Source organism: Anoplopoma fimbria, chromosome 18, assembly GCF_027596085.1.
Source record: "Anoplopoma fimbria isolate UVic2021 breed Golden Eagle Sablefish chromosome 18, Afim_UVic_2022, whole genome shotgun sequence".
Taxonomy (NCBI): Eukaryota; Metazoa; Chordata; class Actinopteri; order Perciformes; family Anoplopomatidae; genus Anoplopoma; species Anoplopoma fimbria.
Genome location: NC_072466.1, coordinates 14,266,336 through 14,287,385, shown reverse-complemented (window position 1 = coordinate 14,287,385; position 21,050 = coordinate 14,266,336). Strand labels below are relative to the sequence as shown.

The following is a 21,050-nucleotide window of genomic DNA, read 5'->3' as shown; positions in this document are numbered from 1 at the left end:
ACCTCAAAATAATCACATTTAAATATACCGAGGCTTAAAATTCTGGAGCCACAGTTACGTATTTTCAAAAGATATTTAGATTAATTTAGCAGGTCTTAACAGTGCAGGTTATGTTGTAGTTAAGTTGTAAAGCATTTTATGACACCATTATGAAAAGTGCTTTATAATGTTTTATTAACTTAAATCAAACTGAAAGTTTCCCTTTTTTATTTCAGAGAATGAAAACATTAGGCATTGCAAGCAAAAAATCCAGCTGAGTGCTAAACTGCCCACACACACACACACACACACACACACACAACCGTTGACCTTTAATTCAGGCAAACTCCTCCTAAACTCCGGCCCTCATGACTACCGACAGTCTACCGTCAGAAGGTTCTCGGGCCTTGTCTACATCAGACCCGGCTGCTGTTTGCTGGTTTGAGTCCGTTCCCACAGAGTTGGCTGCTTCACACACAGTGACGTCTCCACCGATGACTTAACTAGGACTGATGGTCACTTGATCTGGAGGCAGCGGCGGGGTCCGACCCTCTGACATCATCGGGGACAGGCAGCCGGTGAAAGTGCTGCAGGGCCTTGGCCACTTTCTCCGGACAAATGTTGTAAACTGGATGAGTTGGAGCCTACGAGACAGAAAAGAGGAAAATAAAACTCATGCTGTACCATAACGTTTTATTCTAAGCCTCTCTTTGCTCCTATTCTTGATCTGTTTTTAGGCTCAAAAGTGGCCCAATTTTCCAGCAGCTTTATTTAATCTAGTTTGTGTGAAAATTACAGTTTCAGTATCCCCACTTATAATGTATGTCTTCATTACAGTATAGTTTAATATGACCTCCACTATCCATGGAGACTTTTCATTGACTTCTTCAGAATGAAACTAGTCTGCCAAAGAAAGAATCAATTTCTTTAAAAAAAAATGATGTACTGAGTTTGTGGTAGGGGACACATCATTGAAATTAAGTCTAATGCAACGTCGCCACAAATGCAGCATCAAAACCTTCCAGAGTCGAATCAACACGTCTTTGATGAGGTTTTAAAGAAGAGAAGTAGATAATAATGCACACAGAGGCAGGATTTTTTGCATTTGTCAGTAAACGGAGAGCATAATGCTGACTCAAAGCATAAAGTCCACTTTTACTAAATACATGTGATAAAACAAACCCACTGCTGTGTAACTTATTGGCTACTGAATTCTGTAATTATAATCTAAAGAGATGTTACATGTTTGTCTAGGGGGCAGAGTTACTGTAACCGACTGTAAATCGGCAGGAACACAACAGGAAATGTGAAAAAAACAACACCACTGTCAGAGCCACTGACATCTTGAAGTAAAACCACATCCCATCTTATAATCAACACAACCGTCAGTGCGTCGCCTTTGACATTTGCAACAAAATGTACCCCGATCAGGAAGTACACCCACAGACCATCACACTGAAAAGGAAAGGCATGTCATACATTCAGAGGTGCATAATGAGGAACAGTGTCATGCTCTCTCGACTAAATTATTTTGAAATAATCAGAGGCAAAATGAGCAGTTGAGACTTTTTAAAAAGGCATTAAGTTAATTCAATTTAGTATATTTTCTTTTTTCATTTTAAGGATTTGCAGATTAGACTCTGTTATTATAGCCATTACATCTTCAAAACTGATCCCATCAAGCTGCTTGGTATTGAAAAAAAATGATTCTATGAGGAGCTTGAATATATTATGCTGATGTATTTTGAGCCACTATCGATACATTTTTTAAAGAAGAACTCATCTTTGGCTATCAGCTATCTAACAGATCTGTGCTGGATATGCTCTGTTTAACATTTGAAAACATTCTTCACAACAGACCACAGCGCTCTCTGCTCAGCCGTGAAGCTTTTCTCACGGCCCCTACAACAGAGTGAGATAAACCAGTGATTTCCAACTAGAGGCACCAGTACCCCCAGGAGATACAAGTCGCTGGTATGTAGTCTATCAGCAAGACAGAGAATAAGCTTTAACAAAATGTCCAACAATTCCTTTAAACACCAACTGCTGCGATTGACTGACGGGGCATGAAAACCAGTATGCAAACTAGCAGAGGAGTCGGGACAGACTGATGGAGAGATGTGTAGTGATACTGATGTAAATGCCAACATGAACAAAACTACTGCAAAAGGAAACTCAGCCTAACTAATCCACAATAAAAAAGTAATTTAAAAAAGGGACAGTGTGTATCATTTAGGGGGCTTATGGGAAAATATTGAATGTATTATTCATAACTATGTTTTAATTAGTGTATGATAACCCGAAAACTAAGACCCAGAACGGACACTGGCTCTAGTGAGAGCCTTTTCACGTTTACCGTTAACTGAGGGTACGGATGTGTTACGAAAGTATTAAATGTATTTATAAGCTCCGATGTTACTGTTTTTATTTTTTATGGACAGAAGACAGATGGAATGGCTTATACTAAACGGACGTTTGTGTTCTTCAGTCTTTGTAAACTTCACTCAGAAATGTTGTTTATTTTATTAACATTTTACATTTGTTTCCAGTGAGATATTAATGACTTTATATCGTGACTTTGCTGTTGTAAACAAAACGGTTGCTGCTCTAGAAACAATATTTAGCATATCTAAATTATAAATAACTTCTTATTCTGTTCTGAATTATTATTATTTATTTGTATCTTATATATCTTTTTTGAAAAACAATTATTCAGTCATGTAGAAGAACTGCGTATTGATAAGAGTAGCCCTTAGTTGTACTAAAATCCTACAGATACCTATCTCTACCTGTAGGCCACCGTAGTTCTCCAACACGCTTGAAAAGGGAGGGGCTAAGCTAAAGGGGTATTTTGTTTGTTGCAACCTGACACAAATCACTAGATGCCACTTAAACTTACACACTGTCCATTTACAAAAACAATAGAGGTACTTTAGCTCATCTGATGCAGAGGTAAAGGTTGGAAACCATTATATATATATATATATATATATATATATATATATATAGCAGAGCTTTTATTTTCTTAAGGAACTGGTGAGAAGTTGTTATTATAATACTGGTAATATCTTCAGCAGTTACCGAGGTTGAATTTGTTTCTATTAAAAAAACGAATCCACTCCAGATAGTTAATAATCCATTTCTGAATAAATCCATCCCGGTTCACCCGATTCTCCCTCCCAGCCCCGCTGCAGTCTCACCAATCTGTTCTCCTCCTTGCCGAGGATCATCTCATGATGGAGGTCCACGTTTCCAAAGTGTTGTGCTATGGAGAGGCCGCTCAGGCAGTAACACGTGTGGTAGAAATCTCTGGATCTGGACACATGAAGACACAATGCAGGACAGTGTAAATGATGTGCACGAGTAAAAAACATGTGAATCACATTCGACTGTGTGGAGAGCGCATGTGCTGCCACCGTGTGTGTGTGTGTGTGTGTGTGTGTGTGTGTGTGTGTGTGTGTGTGTGTGTGTGTGTGTGTGTGTGTGTGTGTGTGTGTGTGTGTGTGTCCAGATGGTGTGGTACTGACTTGCCAGGCTTATCCAGAAGGCCCCCTGTTGGGTTCTGACAGCACAGGAGGATGTACTCCTGCAAGGCCTGCTGCTCGAACATCCACCGCTGCAGACTCAGCTCCGATTCTCCTGCACAAACACAATTCAGACAAACACAAAAGGTTCAGACTAAAAACTATTCTTTTTGGAGTGACTTTGGCCTCAAACGTGGCACATTATCAGCAGCCTATTTATCATTTTGCCTCCATTTTCCTCTGTATTTTCTATTGTATGATGCATTTTCTGGGCAGCGCCTGCTTACAAGAAGATCTTGTTTACAGTAAATTGTGAAGATCAGTGTCTTTAAAATCCACATGTCAAAAATGACCATGTCATCTGTTTTTTGGGTGGAAAAAACTACCCAGCCGACATCCATTCAGTTTAGCAAGAGTTAACACAAGTCGGCCAAGAGAAAAGCCCTCTTAATCCCCCCAACACCAAAAGCCTGGAAGTCTAACTGATTCCTCCTTGTTTTAAGGCCTCTGTGTGCATCCAGTGCAGCTTTGAACATTTTAATAATTACACTTAATACCCGCTAGGAGATTTTCTTGTTTTATTGTGAGCATTTTGTCATTGATTTTGTGTTTTGCTATAGGGACGAGATATTTTTCTCTTAATGTTAGTTGGGAAAAACGCAATTGATATTGAGTTGACTCTCAAGAGAGAAATGATTTGTTTGTTTTGTCATGAAGTCCTTTATTTATTTATTTTTTTTTTTTTTTTTTTAATAAGCAAGAGATTAGATTAAGTAATACAAATGCAATTACTGATAAAAAAGGAAATGTTACATTTATATTTAAAATATTTCTAGAGGCCGGTCCATGTGTTTTTCCTTCTCTTAAAGAGAGACTTGGCTATGACCAGAGGTACAGTACCTTCTTTGAATAAGGCTCTGTGGAGGAGAGGCAGGAGTCCAGCCTGCCAGAAAGAGTAGCAGCCGTCCACCAGTTTATTACAGCGGCCCTGGAAGCCTCCTTCGAATCGCATCTGTCTGCTGACCACCCACCGCTGAGGAGGACACGGGACAAACACACCCTTTAGACAATCTTTAGAGGACGTTCAACTCTGATCTTCTAGTCACTTTAAGTGTAATCACATCGAACACTGCCAGAGCTGAGAGCCCACATAGAGATGAAGGGAAAACATCTTAATCTATTAAAAAAAAATAAAAAAAATTGCAATATTGTTGACATGGAAACCACTAATTGGTGCACATCCAGTCTTGCTCAGCTTGGATTGAGTAACTTTGGTAACTATTGAGTAACAATAGTAGAGAGACTTTCAACATCACTAGTTATTCAGCTGTAACATGCAAATATCCTAATGTTCTTGCTTTAAAAAAGGCATTTGATGTTCGAGCAGTAATCTACACCATAAATGTTTGATGCATGCTGCTGCAGAGTTTAGTGCCGTCTTTATTTGATTAGAATAGACAGGCCGAGCACTCATTGGCCAGGCTGCACTGTGGGAATTATGCTGCTTCTCCTTTTCTCTATACTTGACAGCAACATGTGATTTTTGTTCTCTGCAGTGCCAGTGAAATTTCTGTTATTCAAATGAAGCAGCGGGGCATTGTTTAATAAAGTGGGGCATTTGCGTCGTTCTACCTCACACTGTGTCATTTTCAGGTTTTTAACAGAAATTCTGTCTCTCAGAGATGAAACCGGAGCGGTTTTCTGCAGTGTGACTCATCGTACTTCACTCGATAAAGGACAACTTCAGAAAAGCTTCTTTGTTTTTGTTCACACTCACTTAAATACTGCAGGATTTCCACTGACATAGGGTACTTTAGAGAGTGTGCTGTGTTAACCGGTGACTTTGGCTGGGTGTCGAGCGGATATACAGCTGTGAGGTTGTTTAACGAGGAGGGGAGGGGTTACTAGCCTACTAGCATGAGGGGAACTAGTTCAGACCGGTCAAATGCAAATTTCACTTTTCCACCACACTGACTTCTGAACATATACTGTAAATAGTGACGGCGTGAGCGCATTTTAGAGGCTTTACATTTAAAATTTGAATGGACCGATGTGAAGATTTTAGTGGCATCTAGCAGTGAGGTTGCAGATTGCAGCCATCTGAATACCCCTCCGTTCACCCCTCCCTATTGAAGCGTGCCGGAGAACGAGGGTGTAAACCGTGAAAGACCAGATTTAGAGCCAGTGTTTGTTTTGTCCATTCTGGGCTTCTGTAGCAACATGGCAGTGCAACACGGTATTCCCTGAAGAGGACCCACTCCATATGTAGATATAAACAGCTTATATTGAGGCCATGAAAACGTGACATTTCTTAGTTCAGGTGATTATACACTGAAGAAAATAAATTGCATATTCCATTTCTGCCATAAATCCCCCTAAATCCTACAAAGTGTTCGTGAACGATGACTAAAAGAAACTTAAGCAACCAACACAAGCTGTTTTCATCCTTTCAATAATAGATGTAAAAAAAATACTCTCTTTCTTTTCCGGATGACCCTGAGCTCCGTGTCATTAAGCATTTGCCTTTCTGCAGAGTCCCTGAGCACAACACTCCACCCAAACTAAATCTCCAGGGCTGCAGCTCTGCCCTCTTACTTCTCTGGAAGCTGGCACATGACAAGAGAATTTCCCTAAAGGGATAAACACAGAATCCCAATGGTGACATCACAAGCTACAGTAACAAAACTGATGGAAACTTTGACCTCCAATATACCAAGAGCCCGGCGGCGACATACACTAAAATGAAAAAATAATACGCTTACAGCTCTAGATGGTTCTGCAGAAATTACAGATCCAAGATACAGGACAAACTCTTAGCAATAAGCAAAAGATACCAAAGCACTGTAATATGTCATAACAGAATGGGTCTCCAGCAGGAATTATCAGTCCTTTTACTTAATGAAACCTACTCTGGGTTATAACATTTTATTCTTATTTAATCACAGCTGCGTGTCGTCTGCTTGGGGGTTCACAGCGACGAGCAGCCTATAAAAGGGATATTGCTTCAGCACAAAGTGTCTGTTATGACTTCAACTGATGGCATCTACTTTGTGTGTGTTAAGGACTCGAGCCAAGTAGCACCTCAGGTTATCCTGTTTTATGTTATTTTAATACTTATTTGTTTTTGTTGAATAAGCAAGAAAATGTGCCTCAAATAAAGTGATGGGAGCTTCTTACCAGCAACGCTTTGAGGTCCAGCATGTGCTCTTTGCCCAGGATGACGAGTGCAGCCGTGCCACAGAACGTGTAGCCACCGTGGGCCTCCAAACCCGGCACTCCACTCAGACCCCCCTCCCAGTTCTGACAACTGGAGGCAGAGGAAAAAAAAACAAAAAAGAAAACACACGATGAAACACTCCCTGGTTTGTGTAGGAACAGAGGTACAAATGGGTCTTTAATAATTCAACAATAGACCGCTGTGGTGGTGGTGGTGGGCTGTACCTGAGGATCCAGTTTGGCGTGTCCTCAAACAGTTTAGGTATGATGATGTTTGTGAGCGATGCTACAGAAGCTGCACAATATGCACTCCTATAAAAAGGGGAAAAAAAAACACAGTCTGATATAGATCAATATAGAGAGAGAGATGTGGTTTAGGAGGGAGTCTGCTCTTCTTACACTTACACATTATCATCCAAAAACTTCCAGATTCAATGTTTGTAGATAGTCATAATTTTTTTATTTTTACAATTGTGTCATCTTATATCGCTTCTGATGCACAGATAATACTTGTTAGTCTGATTAAATCATTGTTGGTTTTGGTCTTTTCATGGGATTTGTTAACAATAGAGAAAATATTTAAAATCACTGGACTTGTCCTTAAATGTTAAGAGGATTTGAGCAAATCCTGCTGCTCCTTAGGCCAAAAAAACCTTTTAAACCACACTGGAAACTAAAACCAGACTGTTTATTCACAGTTCTTGATCGATAGGTGTTTTTCCAGGACAGCGACAGAAAAGCAAACCCGTCAGAGAGGAAAAAAAGATTTTAAATAATGCAAAATGACAGCAGAACATTAATTGGTTGGCAACAGATAATAGCCTCCTCTGGGAGTGAAGCAGTAACTTTGACTTTTGAGTTTCTTTGTGGAAACAGAAGACGGTACCTCAAAGCTGTTATTAAAAAATCCACAAAGCAGATTCTCACACTCACACACACACACACACACACACACAGTAACTCAAATAACATAAATCCACTCTTACGCAAGAGAGATGTGGGTATTTCTCCTCCTTTCTATCAACAACAAAGGAAATGGAGATAAAAAGGGAGACATACTTTAAAAAAATGTCCTACTTTTTTGGTGAAAACACTGAATGTGCTGACTGTCACACAGCAATAACTCAATAATGAATACAATTGTGGATCCCAAACGTGCTCTTAATTGTGACGATGATTTTTTGTGATTTATGGATCTTCCTGTGCGGTGCTGGAAACAAACCAAAAAAAGAGAAAAGAGGGTGGAGGAGGTAGCGTTATCCTCCGGGCTCTCACCTGACATCCACCTCTCCTCCAACGTGCATCACGAACGAGCCATCTGGCTGCTTCACTGACATTAGGAAATCTAACAGCTTCTCCCTGGAGAGGGTCAGCACAGGAGGAGAGAGGGGGTGATTAGAAAGAAGAAGAAGATGAAGAAAGAGGAGGAGATGTAGGGTGACAAGAAGAGCAGGAGGGGAGATGGAGTGAAGGCGAGAGAAAGAACAAAGGGGGGAGGGGAGGGAAGGAACATTGTAAGTACTGCAAATTCAATAAAGCGCTTTAAAAAAGTCAAAACACAGAAATCATAATGTTAAGCAGTAGTAGCTTCACCCGTCAGTTACACACATAGGAATGAATAAAATGAATAGGAAGTCATGTAAACACTACCTCTGCATACTCTTATAATTAGCTATTGGTTAAATAACATCAACGAGTAATACTGTAATAACAGATCTAATAGTGAGTACGTCAGAACAATACTGAATGGTATTTAAAGGCAAACATCATTATACAGCCACTGATTAAAAGACTTAGAATTATGAATATCATTAGATCTAATCATCTAAACTAATTATTCTTTAATTAATCTTTAATTATAATCTCGAGCCCTTTCATTCAGACTGCATATGACTTCAGTATAAAAACAATTTGACACCCTTGAGGTGACTTGATATATACAGTGTTTTGTATATTCTTCTGGTTATCTCTCTCCAACAAAGTCACCATGACAAATTGTTGATCTTGGCATGTGAAGTGATTTTTTTTTTGTGAGACTCAGAATGTAAATGAGTATTTTAAACTCTACATCAAAGTGTGTTACTGTTATTTTAATCAGCCAGAATTCATCGAAAAGGATATCGATAAATCGTGCACACAACAGAAAAACAGTTCATGTCCTCTTTGAAATGTGTTGAGTTCAGCTTTTTATAGACTAAAGGGGCTTGTCGGAGTCTCAGTTTATACTTTTTTCTACTGTCTTGACACTAAGCTGCATTTTCACATTAAAATATAAACATAGGAAGCATCAAGACACCTAAGTATGAGGGAGTTTAATCAGCTAACCATTGACCACTAAGTCTATTTGAAACCTTTCTTTGTTCTATAATGTTGTTTGTATGTCACCTTGGTGTAGCAGTGGGGACACTGTACCTGTCTATAATATTATAGGCCTCCTCTGTTCCGATGATACAGAGGGCGTTGACGGCAGCGTAGGTGGGTGCGAGGTGGGCGTGTTGTCCTGGTCCTCCGGCGAAACCGCCTGTCACGCTCTGACAGCAAGACAGAAACTGACACACGCTGGAGAGAAGAAGATCAAGAAGTTAAGACCAAGAGTCGTTTAAATGTAGTTATTTTCACTGTACAAATACTGAAATATAAGATAACAGAGGATGTTCAAGTGCTTCTTGCATATTTGATTACTGTGTCTGAACTGATTATGTAAGCATTACCAATGGAGATTTATGGGCTGAAGATGAAAACATTGGAGTGTTAGCATTTTTTTTTCATGTGTGTTTTGATGCACAGTCTTTGTGAGTGTCGTTAATACAAAAGTGCCTGAGTATCTATCAGAGGTTGTGCATGACAGATTTTGGTGCAAAGGGGTTTAATTACATATAAAGCTGGGGGATGCTCAAAAAGATGGTGATGCCACTTTTGACACACATTAAAACACAATAACAGTTTCAATCCGCGACATATCCAACTATAATTCTTTTCTCTCTAGCTGACGTGGCACAGAGCACAGTCCATCTCAACAACACTTTTGTTTCTTTCCAGCCTCTGTGCACCGAGCTGCTTCTCTCTCTTCTTTCTCCACAATGGAGAGAACACACAAAAAACTGCGTTGGAAGGAAAGCCTACATTAACCTTGGCCCAACCAGTCACCGTCCGGTGTCAATACTGACCTGAGAACAGTGAACATTTCATGGGACAGAGAAAGCAATCTGATGTAGGTTGCATTGTTTTGAATCCTGTGTGCTTGTGTGCGTTTGTTTGTGCGTCTGTGTGTGAGAGAGAACGAGGGCGTTACATTGGCGCTGGGCAGTGCCAGCCGGTGGGTTGGCACGCCTCGCGGTAATAATGAGAGTGTGGGTTGGCAGCCTGGCACCGCCACTCACTACGGGGTTTGCTGAGTGTTACTCTGGACGGGCAGTTATTTAATCAAGTGGCAGTTATGGTGGCAGTAAAAGCAACACTGTTTGAAGTTACAGCTGCATAGACCTGTCTTAAATAATACACCCGTTTGTTCTGCTCAAAACTGAAAAACATTAAATTCTTCTTACATCCTCACCACTATAGATTTATGTGGGAGTTTGATTATAGACGAGAATAGTTGCAGTTGTTTATGGAAACTACAAAGTCAAGAAATGATTAACAGCCCAGCCCTGACTAATATAAATGTTGTACTGGAAAAATGGACTGGAAAATAAATAGATTGTGCTCATTATATGAGACTTTAAGGGTTTTATTTTTCCATTTATAATGATTTCTCCTGGGGGCATGATGATAAAAAAAACTGCCATTTTAGATGCATATTTTATTTTGTAGAGCCTTGGAGAGATGGCAAAACTCTTTCTTTATAGTACAAGATGTCAGATGTTATGTTCTCTAGTGGCGTATCCTAATTTACCACTGCGATGGTGTTTGACCAGTGTGTGTTAATGCACGGTATGAAGCCTCCAAGAAATAATGAAGCTCTTTTTTTATACTGGCTGTGTGATGTAGAACAGCCTTACATTTAACATGAAGTTGACAACAATATGATTCACGTCTTTTCACATCTTTGAGCCATGTTGGAAATAACTGTCACTTTAAATTTCCTTGGATTGGTGTAAATATTGTGACTTTAAGCCCATGTGGGTAGGAAATTCGTATTACATCCCTTGTTATATATATATATATACTTATATTGTATGACACAATAAGCCTACTGCTATTGTTGCAATCAGAGTTTATGTGTAGCTGATGCAGTTTATTATCAGCAATTTTCATGGAGCAACATTTGCTCTACTCTAGTAATTATGAGAACTATGCAACGGTAATAAATAATACAAAGGCTTCGGCAGTGCCCCTCGGTAGAAGTCTAGTTGTAGAGTGTGTAGTGCTCTGTGTGTGTGTGTTTGACTCACTCTGAGGCCACAGCAGCAGGAATGGGCTCCTCTAGTAACTCCAGACTGTGAAGAATCCAGAAGCAAAGCCACGGTCTGCTAGCATCCAGACACTAGCCGGACATAGATAGACAGACAGCAACACACACACACACACACACACACACACACACACACACACACACACACACACACACACACACACACACACACACACACACACACACACACACACACACACACACACACACACACACACACACACACACACACACACACACACACACACACACACACGATCAGATGGGCATCAGATGACCAATTATAGCAGTAAACGAGATAGTGAGATCAGTCAGTCAGAGACAGAGAGGACAGTAAACAGAGCAGCAGAGGCCCAGTCTTCAGGAGGAAAACTATAGAAAAATATCACACCACTTATTTTCAGTGTTTATGATCAAAACAACACAGTAGTTTGATGTATTTTGTGCTGTTTTTATTGTATAATATGATGACTCAGTCATTGCTGCAATGTTTGGACTGGACATGTTAATACTGCACATAGCGGCACAATAAACACACTTGCTGTTAATCAAAGGAAACATTGAAATGATCAAGTCTGAAGTTAAATCAGAATGTCACTGAGCTGGAGGCTGGACGGACAACAAATGCCTTTCCAACTCTTCTCTGGCGAGAGTACAGAACAGTTAATTTAAAGCAGAAAGACACAATCCAGAGGCAGTGTGTGTGTCTGTCCTTCTGTTCTGGATATTAGTGACGCACATCAACTAATGCAGCCACTGAGTGAACGTTGGGGGAGGAATATGTCGTACTGTGTGTGTCATTGGGTTTATCATGCACTGAGATGGCCATGAAAAATGTTTTAAACGGTTGTGATACTGTACCTCATAGGCATCTGATAAGTGACGTAAGCCCTTCTTGAGATATTGGTAGTGTTGTTCCCGCAACAACGTTGGCCTGAAGACCAAACAGAGGATAGAAGACGCAATTAGAAGAAGACCAGCAGCTTGAAACTGTGTAACCTCAAGTCATAACACATAATGAAAAAATTTCAGTATCCTCAAGTGTCTCTGCTCGCTTCTCACATTACATGTAAGGCTTTTTACTCTTTAAAAAAAAAAAAAACAGGAATGTATGGGAGCATATTTTTGAAAATAAAAACTCTTTCTACAAACAATTCCATAAAATCTGGGGAAAACAGATTAATACAATCATTTTCAGCACATGTCAATGGTTTCAGCATCTCTTTTATTTATTTACTTATATCTTTTGAGGTACTTTGGCCCCTCAGCTTTTTTACTTTCTATTAGAGTATTCTGGTCTGTACTCAATAAGAACAATTAAGAAAAAGGAATATAAAATCCATGCAAACTACTTTCAGGTATCAAAATAATTATCTATCAAGGTTAGTCTGTACAAATGTAAAGATACTATAATACAGAATATTATATTACTGAAACATTGTTTTGTATATTGTTTGTGTTGTATGTATTTTTGGCGAGTTTTGTGCATTCCTTTGGCTATTAATGCTCTGGCATGTTGCATTAGTACTTGATATAAACAGTATTGTATTGCACAGTATTGTAGCACCCAATAATGTTATAAATAAATGTACATTTCCTGAAAATGTGATGATGCCTAAAAATGTTATACAATCTTTACTTATAATGCACCAGTGATGTAATAAGTTGTCCTGACTGATATTGTAATAACATTTTTACTGTTGATGTCAGACTTTACAGGTCGGTCATTTATTTTTTGTCAGAGCTGGAAAATATCTCAGCTGCTGAGCGCCTGTCATGACATTAAGGCTGATTTAAAAAGGAGTAATTGTGGAATAGGCTATTGCAATTCGTTCAGTTATGTGACCTACTGGTGCAGAAATTCAACAGCCTATTCCACAATTATTCTTTTTCAAATAATAAAAAAATGCCCCTACAATATCACTTTATTGATTCCCAGGGGAGAGTTGGGTGTCAGAGCACCACCATGAAAGCCCCCCTTTCATCCTTTTAATGTCAGTGTGCTCCACAGGAACCCACCAGTGTACGACAGTATGTGTGTCAGTGAGTCAAAGACAGCGGACCCTCCCTCCCTTCTCACAACCCGCCCAGTCCTCTTTACTGCCTGCCCTTTTCACGCAGTGTTTGCCGGGACGACTGTAATTACGCTCTACCTACAAAAGGGGTTCGTCACAGATCGCTGCCCAAAGATTCATGGCTGCAATTCTGCAACACAACAACAGTCAGAAGGAAGAACGAGACCGGCGCTAAGCATCTGAGAGCCAGTTCGCCCACCACGGTTACGCTCGTCAGACAAGGCTTCAACTCGGCTGTTTAAAAGTTGGAGGGAAGTACAGGGGAGCAAGTAAACTAAACCCATAATTTAAACCTCAAGAACAGCAGAACTTACATCTAAAATAGGAGAGACAGAGAGAGAGAGAGAGAGAGAGAGAGAGAGAGAGAGAGAGAGCAAATACTCTGATGTCTGAGGCTAAATAATACATACATCTAACCATCTCAACTTCTATCCACATAGTTTTGGCTGTCTCAAACTGGTTTTATTGACATATTTGGCAGATTTTGCAACTGGCAATTTTATAACTTTTGGGAATAATACAGAGGGACAAAGCAAAAGCAAGGCTGTGTCCTCAGTTGTGTTTCTGGTAGTGTGGGGGTTTAAACAACCTCAGGAGAAGTTTACATTCTACTATCACACACACATTAACCACAGTGTGTTTTAAAAGTCTGATTCTGACAAATGAGTCTGTATCTGGAACAGGGGGCTGAATTTAGGTTTAAGTAAAGCGTTTAAATAAAACAAAAAGGAGAGATTTTCTCATCTGAAGTTATTCATGGCAGTGTGAAGAAGTCTTGTATAACATAGACATATTTCTAAAATTCCTGGCTACTCTGTAGACAGTAAATTCACAAAAAAAGTATATCTTTCCTTCTTTCCTTATTATTTTATTAATAGCAATAGTAAACTTAAATGTACGTTCTGCATTGTTAGCATGTGGGAAGGCAGAGCCAGAACATTTTGTGTGTTGAAGGGGACTTTTGAAATGACTTTAAATGCAAGAATAAAACATTTAAAGTGATTGCCCTATCTATAAAGGTCACATAAAAGACTCTGTTATTCTTCACCCATCACTTCTGTCTACTTTATTCCACTGCCATATTACAAAAAAATAATAATTACAAGGTGCTTTGTTTTAAAACTACTTGAATTAAGTGAGCAAAGCCTAACCTGTTTTGCACCAGTGCTTGTTATTGTAAGATTTTAACCGAAATCTCTATTTGATCTGGTAGATGTGGGTTGAAAAATATTACTAATCAGCATCAACTCCAAAGAAACCACATCAGTACATTTCTGATTAAACTGCTAAAATGATGGCGAGCAACCAGGCCAGAAAAAAAACTACGCCTGGACGACTTCAATTTACCACAAAAACCTCTTTCATTATAACTTTGATCCAAAGATGTTGTGTTGAACTCAGAGTTCAGGCTAAAAAAGGTGAAACAGATGATCACTTCTAAATAAATAAATGCACGACCTCCACTGATGAATACGTTCATGTTCCTGCAGAACATTTTCCCCGTTGGCTGCTATAGCTGTGACATTCAGGTCCATGCAGTTGTCATAGAAATGAGATGAGTCACCCCATTAAGAGGGGACTGATGACAGCTGATAGCAGGAGCAGTGCATGTGGGCTGATCAACACACCCTTTAGATAACAGCCACCGTACATCTCCCCGCGGCCATCTCTACGGGCGAACAGCAGGTGTTTGTAATGCAAAACAGCCGCAGCCAATGAGCGGTGTTCCTGGAAATGTCTCATAATGGAGGTAAATATATTCAACAACGTGATGAGTCCTATGAATAGGTGATCATCATTACTACAGCCACACATTATATGACCAATTTGTTTCCGTGGGTTTGAAAATGGACTCTTTTCTAGAGTCAGTTTTTTTATACACTGGATGAGGGCTTTTAAGTTAAGGTCAGGCCAATTTAATTGTACTAATATCTGACATAACAGAGTCACATCTCTTAAGCAAAAGCAAGGCTACTTAATTTTCTTTTTCATACATTTAGATAATGCAGATCCTATAGGATTGTCAAACTCATGATGGACAGTTTCAAGACGGACGCAGCAGATATATCCTCAGACTGCCTTTTAAACAATGCAATATTTGATTAATTTAGGCTTAATATTTGGACATCAAATATTTTGCCAGTCCTACAGTGGTTAAGATCTTTTTATAATGCATACATTTATTTTTTTATTTTTTAACATGTTGTATTTTGACAGCCTGGACAAAAGTCAAGGGAGTAACAACAATGTTTGTAGGGCACTAAGCAGTGTCTTACATCCTCGCAACCACTGATGTGAGAACAACTTAGGCGTAAGGGAACTGAAATTATTCACTATGATCATGTAGCTTGGGCACTTTTCAAGACTGAAGTTTTATAAAAGCAAGAAACATGATTTTTCTTTTTAGAAAATGCTTTGTGTAAAGGACAAGGGGAACAATGGGGAAATAATCAGAAAAAAACTCTAAAAACCTTCCAAACCAAACCACTGTCTGTGCTTCCTTTTGTTAGAATCAGCAGCACAAATGATTTTCTCTCTGGACACTTACTGTGGTAAGCTGTGTATTTGCTTGTAAACACTGATGACTTCTTCAATGCTGCGTTCCACTTTTTTCTAGTGAAAAAGAAAGGGCAGAAAAGAGGAGAGTGTTAGCAGTCATTACGAAGGTTGTTGTGAGCTAAAGAATACCAACAACAAATAGTGTGCCGAAATTTAGTGGAACTGTCGAAAGCCGAGGGAGCTCACTGATAATGAATTTGATTCAACCTTCCTTATCATGCTGGTGCAGATTTTTATATGTTGAATTAACCAGTCCTAAGAGGTGCCACTGGGTCTAGCCTTGGGGCCAGGCTTTGTGTCTGTTGTTGTGGATGGCATTTGGAGAGTTGTTGGGAGAACCAAGGACTGTAATTGTTTTTATTTATGACGGGAATGTCAGTCAGTGGAAACATAAAAAAATTGGGAATAGATAAGATTTTTTGGGGAAAAACTGTCCAGTGGGTTTGTCTATGAGCTGAAAAAGATTCAAGTTTCATGCACTGTGCTTTTAATATGTTAGAGCTATCAGAGAGCCAGTCCAAGTTAAGATCCCCATTATCAATAACTCAGAGGAGGTGTGCAGTGTGCAGAGGTTTGCAATGTCCTCCGAAGCATCAATGTGTCACATATCCCTACTAAGATATATGACCACAACATGTTCATAGTTCTTGAGCACTTAGCAAAAGATGATTTGTGGACAGAGAGTCAGTCTTGGGGTCTTGGGGGAAACAGCTGTGGATGTTTTATATAACAAAACTTGGCTATAGTCAATATTTTGGGGCCTCTAATGCTTAAATGTAACAGATTGAGCCCATGATGTAGTTAAAAAGTCTTGAGGTGTTTCAAGTGCAACACGGAGAGTCTAAAAGGGGGGAGAGTGGACACGGTGTACACAGGAAGTTCAATTTGATTTTTGAAAGAGACACACTTTGATCGACTTCTATGCCAAACTGATAAATCATGAATAGTGGGAAAGGTGTGTACAATTGACCGAACATACAGTACCAGTCAAAAGTTTGGACACACCTTCTCATTCAACTACTTTGAAGAATCTAAAATATAAAACATATTCTGGTTTGTTGAGCATTTGTTTGTTTACCACATAATTCCATATGTGTTCCTTCATAGTTTGGAGGTCTTCAATATTAACCTACGATGTAGAAAAAATAAATAAAAATAAAAATAAAGAAAAACCATTGAATGAGAAGGTGTGTCCAAACTTTTGACTGGTACTGTAGTTTAGGACCGGCTGTGGTGGGAGAATTTGCAGAGTTGGTAGAAGGTCCTGGCTCCTCCCTGAACATCGGAACGGAAGAACGGGGAACCAATTATGCTGATATCCCGGGGGACGTAAACAGAAGTAGGACTGGTCCGAGCAAGGGGACCACGGAGCGGACGACGACGCGGAGTGATTTGGTTGGGTGACAGGGAACAAAATGTTGGCTGAAAGTAGTTGTGCTGCCAAACATTTTGGGTGTATGCCACTGCCTCTGAGTAACTGCGTTCCCAGAAGAGGTTTAAAAACTGTCGCTGTAGGAGACCGGGTGGGTGGCGCAGGTTAATTAGAGCCAGGTGTGCAGAGACAGCAGCCACAGGAGGGGATGCATCCGGCCATGTGGATGTCCGCAGAGCAGTCCAGAGGAGAGGTGAGTTGGTGGCATTGATGACATTTTTTTTTTTTTTTAACTACAGTTAGTGGAATCAGGCCTGATACAAAGTTGGCGGGTGCAGGATTAACTGCTTAAGTAAGACCTGCATACTGGATAATTGCAGCTCAGCGTTATATGAACATGCAACATGATGGATGCAAATTAACAGTTACAGTACCAGTCAAAAGTTTGGACACACCTTCTGGGTTTTCTTTATTTAAAAAAACAAAAAACTCTACATTGTATATTAATATTGAAGACATCCAAACTATGAAGGAACACATATGGAATTATGTGGTAAACAAACAAATGCTCAACAAACCAGAATATGTTTTATATTTTAGATTCTCCAAAGTAGTTGAATGAGAAGGTGTGTCCAGACTTTTGACTGGTACTGTATGTGAACCTCAGCACTTGAACATAAATTCCAAATGTCAATCTCTATAAATAAAAATGTATTCCGATTACAATTTATTTACATATGTGATTAGGTAATATAAACCGACAATATAAGTAAGGCTCTCAATTGGATGACTTGGAGGCCTGTAGCTGGAGAGGGCCAACACACATGAGGACAGGGTGCACTATCCTCTCAGCAGTCTCTTAACTAAGTGGACCCTGATTTAATTCAACCACACACCTACTATAACTCAAGACCATAACATATCTAATGGATTTGGAGCTTTTCCCTCTGAGTCTTGTTAATGTACATGGTTTGGCGTCTCAGGCTTAGCCAGCAGTTAATTTAATTAATACTTAATCTCATTAAGGTAACATCACAATGCTAGTTAACTCAAAGCTCTTGTTTGCTAACTAGCTAGCTAATGGACGCTAACGAGTATCGATCATTGTTCCACTTCATGGCCTTATTAAAGGCAGCTAATACAAAGTATGTGACTGTTTAATTGCTGTCACACTTCCCATCCAGACTGCAGAGCTGCAGCTCCGTTAGCAGCGCTGTTAGCATTAGCCACCTGATTTAAAGCAGCTAATCTGCGCCTCCGCTCACCTGCTCCACTGAAGTCACCGATTTCACCCCGTCATCCACGAACTTTTCTGCGGAATGGCACTCATTGAAGCACCGCAGAGGCGTTGGAAACCCGTCCATGATGATGATGATGATGGTGGTGGGACCCGTTAGCTGCAGGGGTTGCACAGATGTTGTGTAACGATGCCACTAGTTTGTAGTTTGATAGTTCGCTCAGTGTCCGTGGACTCTGCTCACTTCCTGCTCGGGTCGGAGGGGGCGGGGCTGCGCGCACATCAGCTACGGCGTCTCCAAGGGAACAAACCTCATCTCGTTCGCTGATACAGACAGCCTCCTGTGAAGTGCTCGACGTGAGGTTTATAATAACATGTGGGTTAAGGAATAAGTTAGTGACTGCTACACGTTTTATTCAATTGGTTTCATGTCAACGAATGCGAAAGAAGCAATACCACTGTTGATCTGTTCTGCATCAACAAACCAATACCGGAAGTGGTGTGATCTTGCCTTACAAACAAAAAACAACTGTGGAGCAAATTTCCTGATAAAAACTTAGCAAAATAAACAAAATATGTTTTAACAAATGCCCTGCGATTCACTAAAAAACACAGTGTCGTTTGCAAACGCAACACACCATTAAAAAGCTAATGCATCTTGTTTTGCAAAGTCAAAACAAAGCTATCGGACATAATTCTAATGCTTCAGAAACAAATATGTCTAATAGGGATAAAAAATTGGATATGCTTTAATTAAAACAATAAAATAAATAACATCACATGACGTTTGGCACCATAACTATCACAGTTTGCACACACCGAGTTGATGTTTGAGATGTGGATTGATTCAAAGGACACAAACTCACAACGAAGTGCAGGACTGTGTTTTCGCTGGGGAATCTAATAGGCTGTAAGCTAAAGTACAGCTAGAACCCTGTCTGATGTTGGAGAGAGCGTGTACTGGACAGTAATACACATGTGCACTGGTTGTAATGGCCTCTAAAGCATGTTGTTCCCTTGGGATCTGCAACACCTGCCCCATTAGCCTACCAAATCTCAAGGTCCCTATATTGTGGAGGGGCCCTGAGTTAAAATGTAGTTCTAAGGCTTTATTATGCTACTGTATATTATGCATGCATTGTGCAATTTATAAATACATTTTGCACTAGTAGTTTGATCAGTTGGATGCAAAGTACAGATACTGCAATTAAACATTCTGTAAAAAGCGGATGATTTGTACAATAAGTAGATGTAACAAGAATATGCTGTGAGCTTTATAAACGATAATACAGATGAGAAATGGGACATAGTCGTGTTATCATATGAATCAATAAAGTCAAGTATAACTCTAAACTGGTTGACATGTTAATTACCAAATAAGCATACATTTAATTCACAGATGCAAGTAACATATTGCCACACAAAAATATGTGGTTTTACCTAATTTAGATATTTATCCCACTATTAAAACCTCTAAATAAGGTAAAACGTTCCCATGTTTATTATTATCACAACCATCAGGAAGTTATATCTTCATAAGGATGTCTCGAGGGGGGAAAAAAAAAGTCGTTTCTGAATTTGCTACCAAATTCAGAAACACATTCATCAAATCATTCATCAAATTTTTTTTTTTTTTTTTTAAACCACAGAATCAACATGTTCACAAGAACCTCAGGCTTTTATGTTGAAAAGCACCAATGTAAGTCTCCTTTTCTCATCTTCTCCAACTTGACGATGGTCCACCGCACCCACTGAGAGCTGGAAGCTGCATGGGAGCCGGAGCATCCCTGTTTTGTCGCCCACAGACCCAGCGTCAGTGAACAGAAAGAAGCGTCGCCAAAGCCTCATGTTGACCGTTTGAGCAGACATGGGATGCAGACGGGCAGGGATCGGTCATCCATCGCTGAGTTAGCTGACTGGGGCTTTTTTTTTTTAAATTTATTTTTTATAAATTCAACCCTACATCCAACACTATGGCTAAGCAGTACGATGTGCTCTTCCGACTCCTGCTCCTCGGAGATTCTGGGGTTGGGAAAACATGCTTGTTATGCAGATTCACGGACAACGAATTTCACCCGTCTCACATCTCCACAATCGGTAAGACTCTGCGCCACCACCAAGAGTTATTATTTTAATTCTCTGAATCATTTGCGTTAATTAAACAACCCCATTCGTTTGCACGGTCTTATTAGCGTTTTCTGTTGATGTCATATGCGCATCACCCTTTGTTTGTGCTGGTTGCATTTTCTATTTCAATTCCACTAAATAGATTTGATGCAGTATTTAAAGAGTTACTGTCTAGATTTAAAAAGAGCAGCGTATTCACCCGGAATAAAGAGAGTGTTAACTATAAAATCAGCGTGATTGCATTGGTTGGGGAAGCTCAGGGGGGGGGAGGGTCCAACACTTGGCAGCCATGCAGATGAGTTTACCAACTATCAGCACTTGGCACTGCCAGAGCAACCATGTGCCATAGAAAATGACAGCAGAGGCACACTTTTCATCTTTGGGAATAAGTTGTGTTTTGCGTCAGGCTATGACCAAACTGGGCTCTGGGTCTGTTAGGTGGCTCCTGATCAAAAAGATTGACCGTTTTATTTCAGTACGTTGTTGTAAGCAGAATCTCTACATGGATGCCTGTCATGGCCAGGTTCACTGTACTCATTATACAAATAAA

At 39.8% G+C, this 21,050-nt stretch overlaps 2 protein-coding genes across 3 annotated transcripts in view; one reads left to right on the top strand and one right to left on the bottom strand.

Annotated features, from left to right (window-relative positions):
- Positions 1–16: 16 nt before the first annotated feature.
- On the bottom strand, positions 17–18,640 carry fntb (farnesyltransferase, CAAX box, beta). The gene is made up of 12 exons (XM_054619141.1): positions 18,402–18,640; positions 15,754–15,818; positions 11,992–12,064; positions 11,111–11,202; positions 9,132–9,278; positions 7,995–8,078; positions 6,945–7,031; positions 6,681–6,810; positions 4,404–4,536; positions 3,507–3,618; positions 3,180–3,294; positions 17–623 (listed from the first exon to the last, which is right to left on the bottom strand). Exons 1-12 carry the CDS (start codon positions 18,498–18,500, stop codon positions 483–485), a joined length of 1,278 nt encoding a protein of 425 aa, XP_054475116.1. The 5' UTR covers positions 18,501–18,640; the 3' UTR covers positions 17–482.
- Positions 17,302–21,050, top strand: part of rab15 (RAB15, member RAS oncogene family) — a 15,857-nt gene continuing 12,108 nt past the window's right edge. The window contains exon 1 of one of the 2 annotated variants that reach the window (XM_054619143.1): positions 17,302–17,389. Coding sequence is in view for 1 of the 2 variants with exons in the window: in XM_054619142.1 (XP_054475117.1) it covers positions 20,347–20,470 (124 nt within the window). In the remaining variant the exon portion in view is untranslated. Of the gene's footprint in view, positions 17,390–20,346; positions 20,471–21,050 lie in introns of those variants that run through there. The other variant, XM_054619142.1, reaches the window with a different exon arrangement.

Excerpts from the sequence above, each read along its gene's own strand:
- fntb (XM_054619141.1), bottom strand. The coding sequence starts at position 18,500 with ATGGACGGGTTTCCAACGCCTCTGCGGTGCTTCAATGAGTGCCATTCC. Across the intron at positions 9,279-11,110 it reads CCTGCTGCTGTGGCCTCAGA|CGTGTGTCAGTTTCTGTCTT; the intron begins GTGAGTCAAACA and ends TCTTCTCTCCAG. Across the intron at positions 624-3,179 it reads GCAAGGAGGAGAACAGATTG|GCTCCAACTCATCCAGTTTA; the intron begins GTGAGACTGCAG and ends TCTGTCTCGTAG.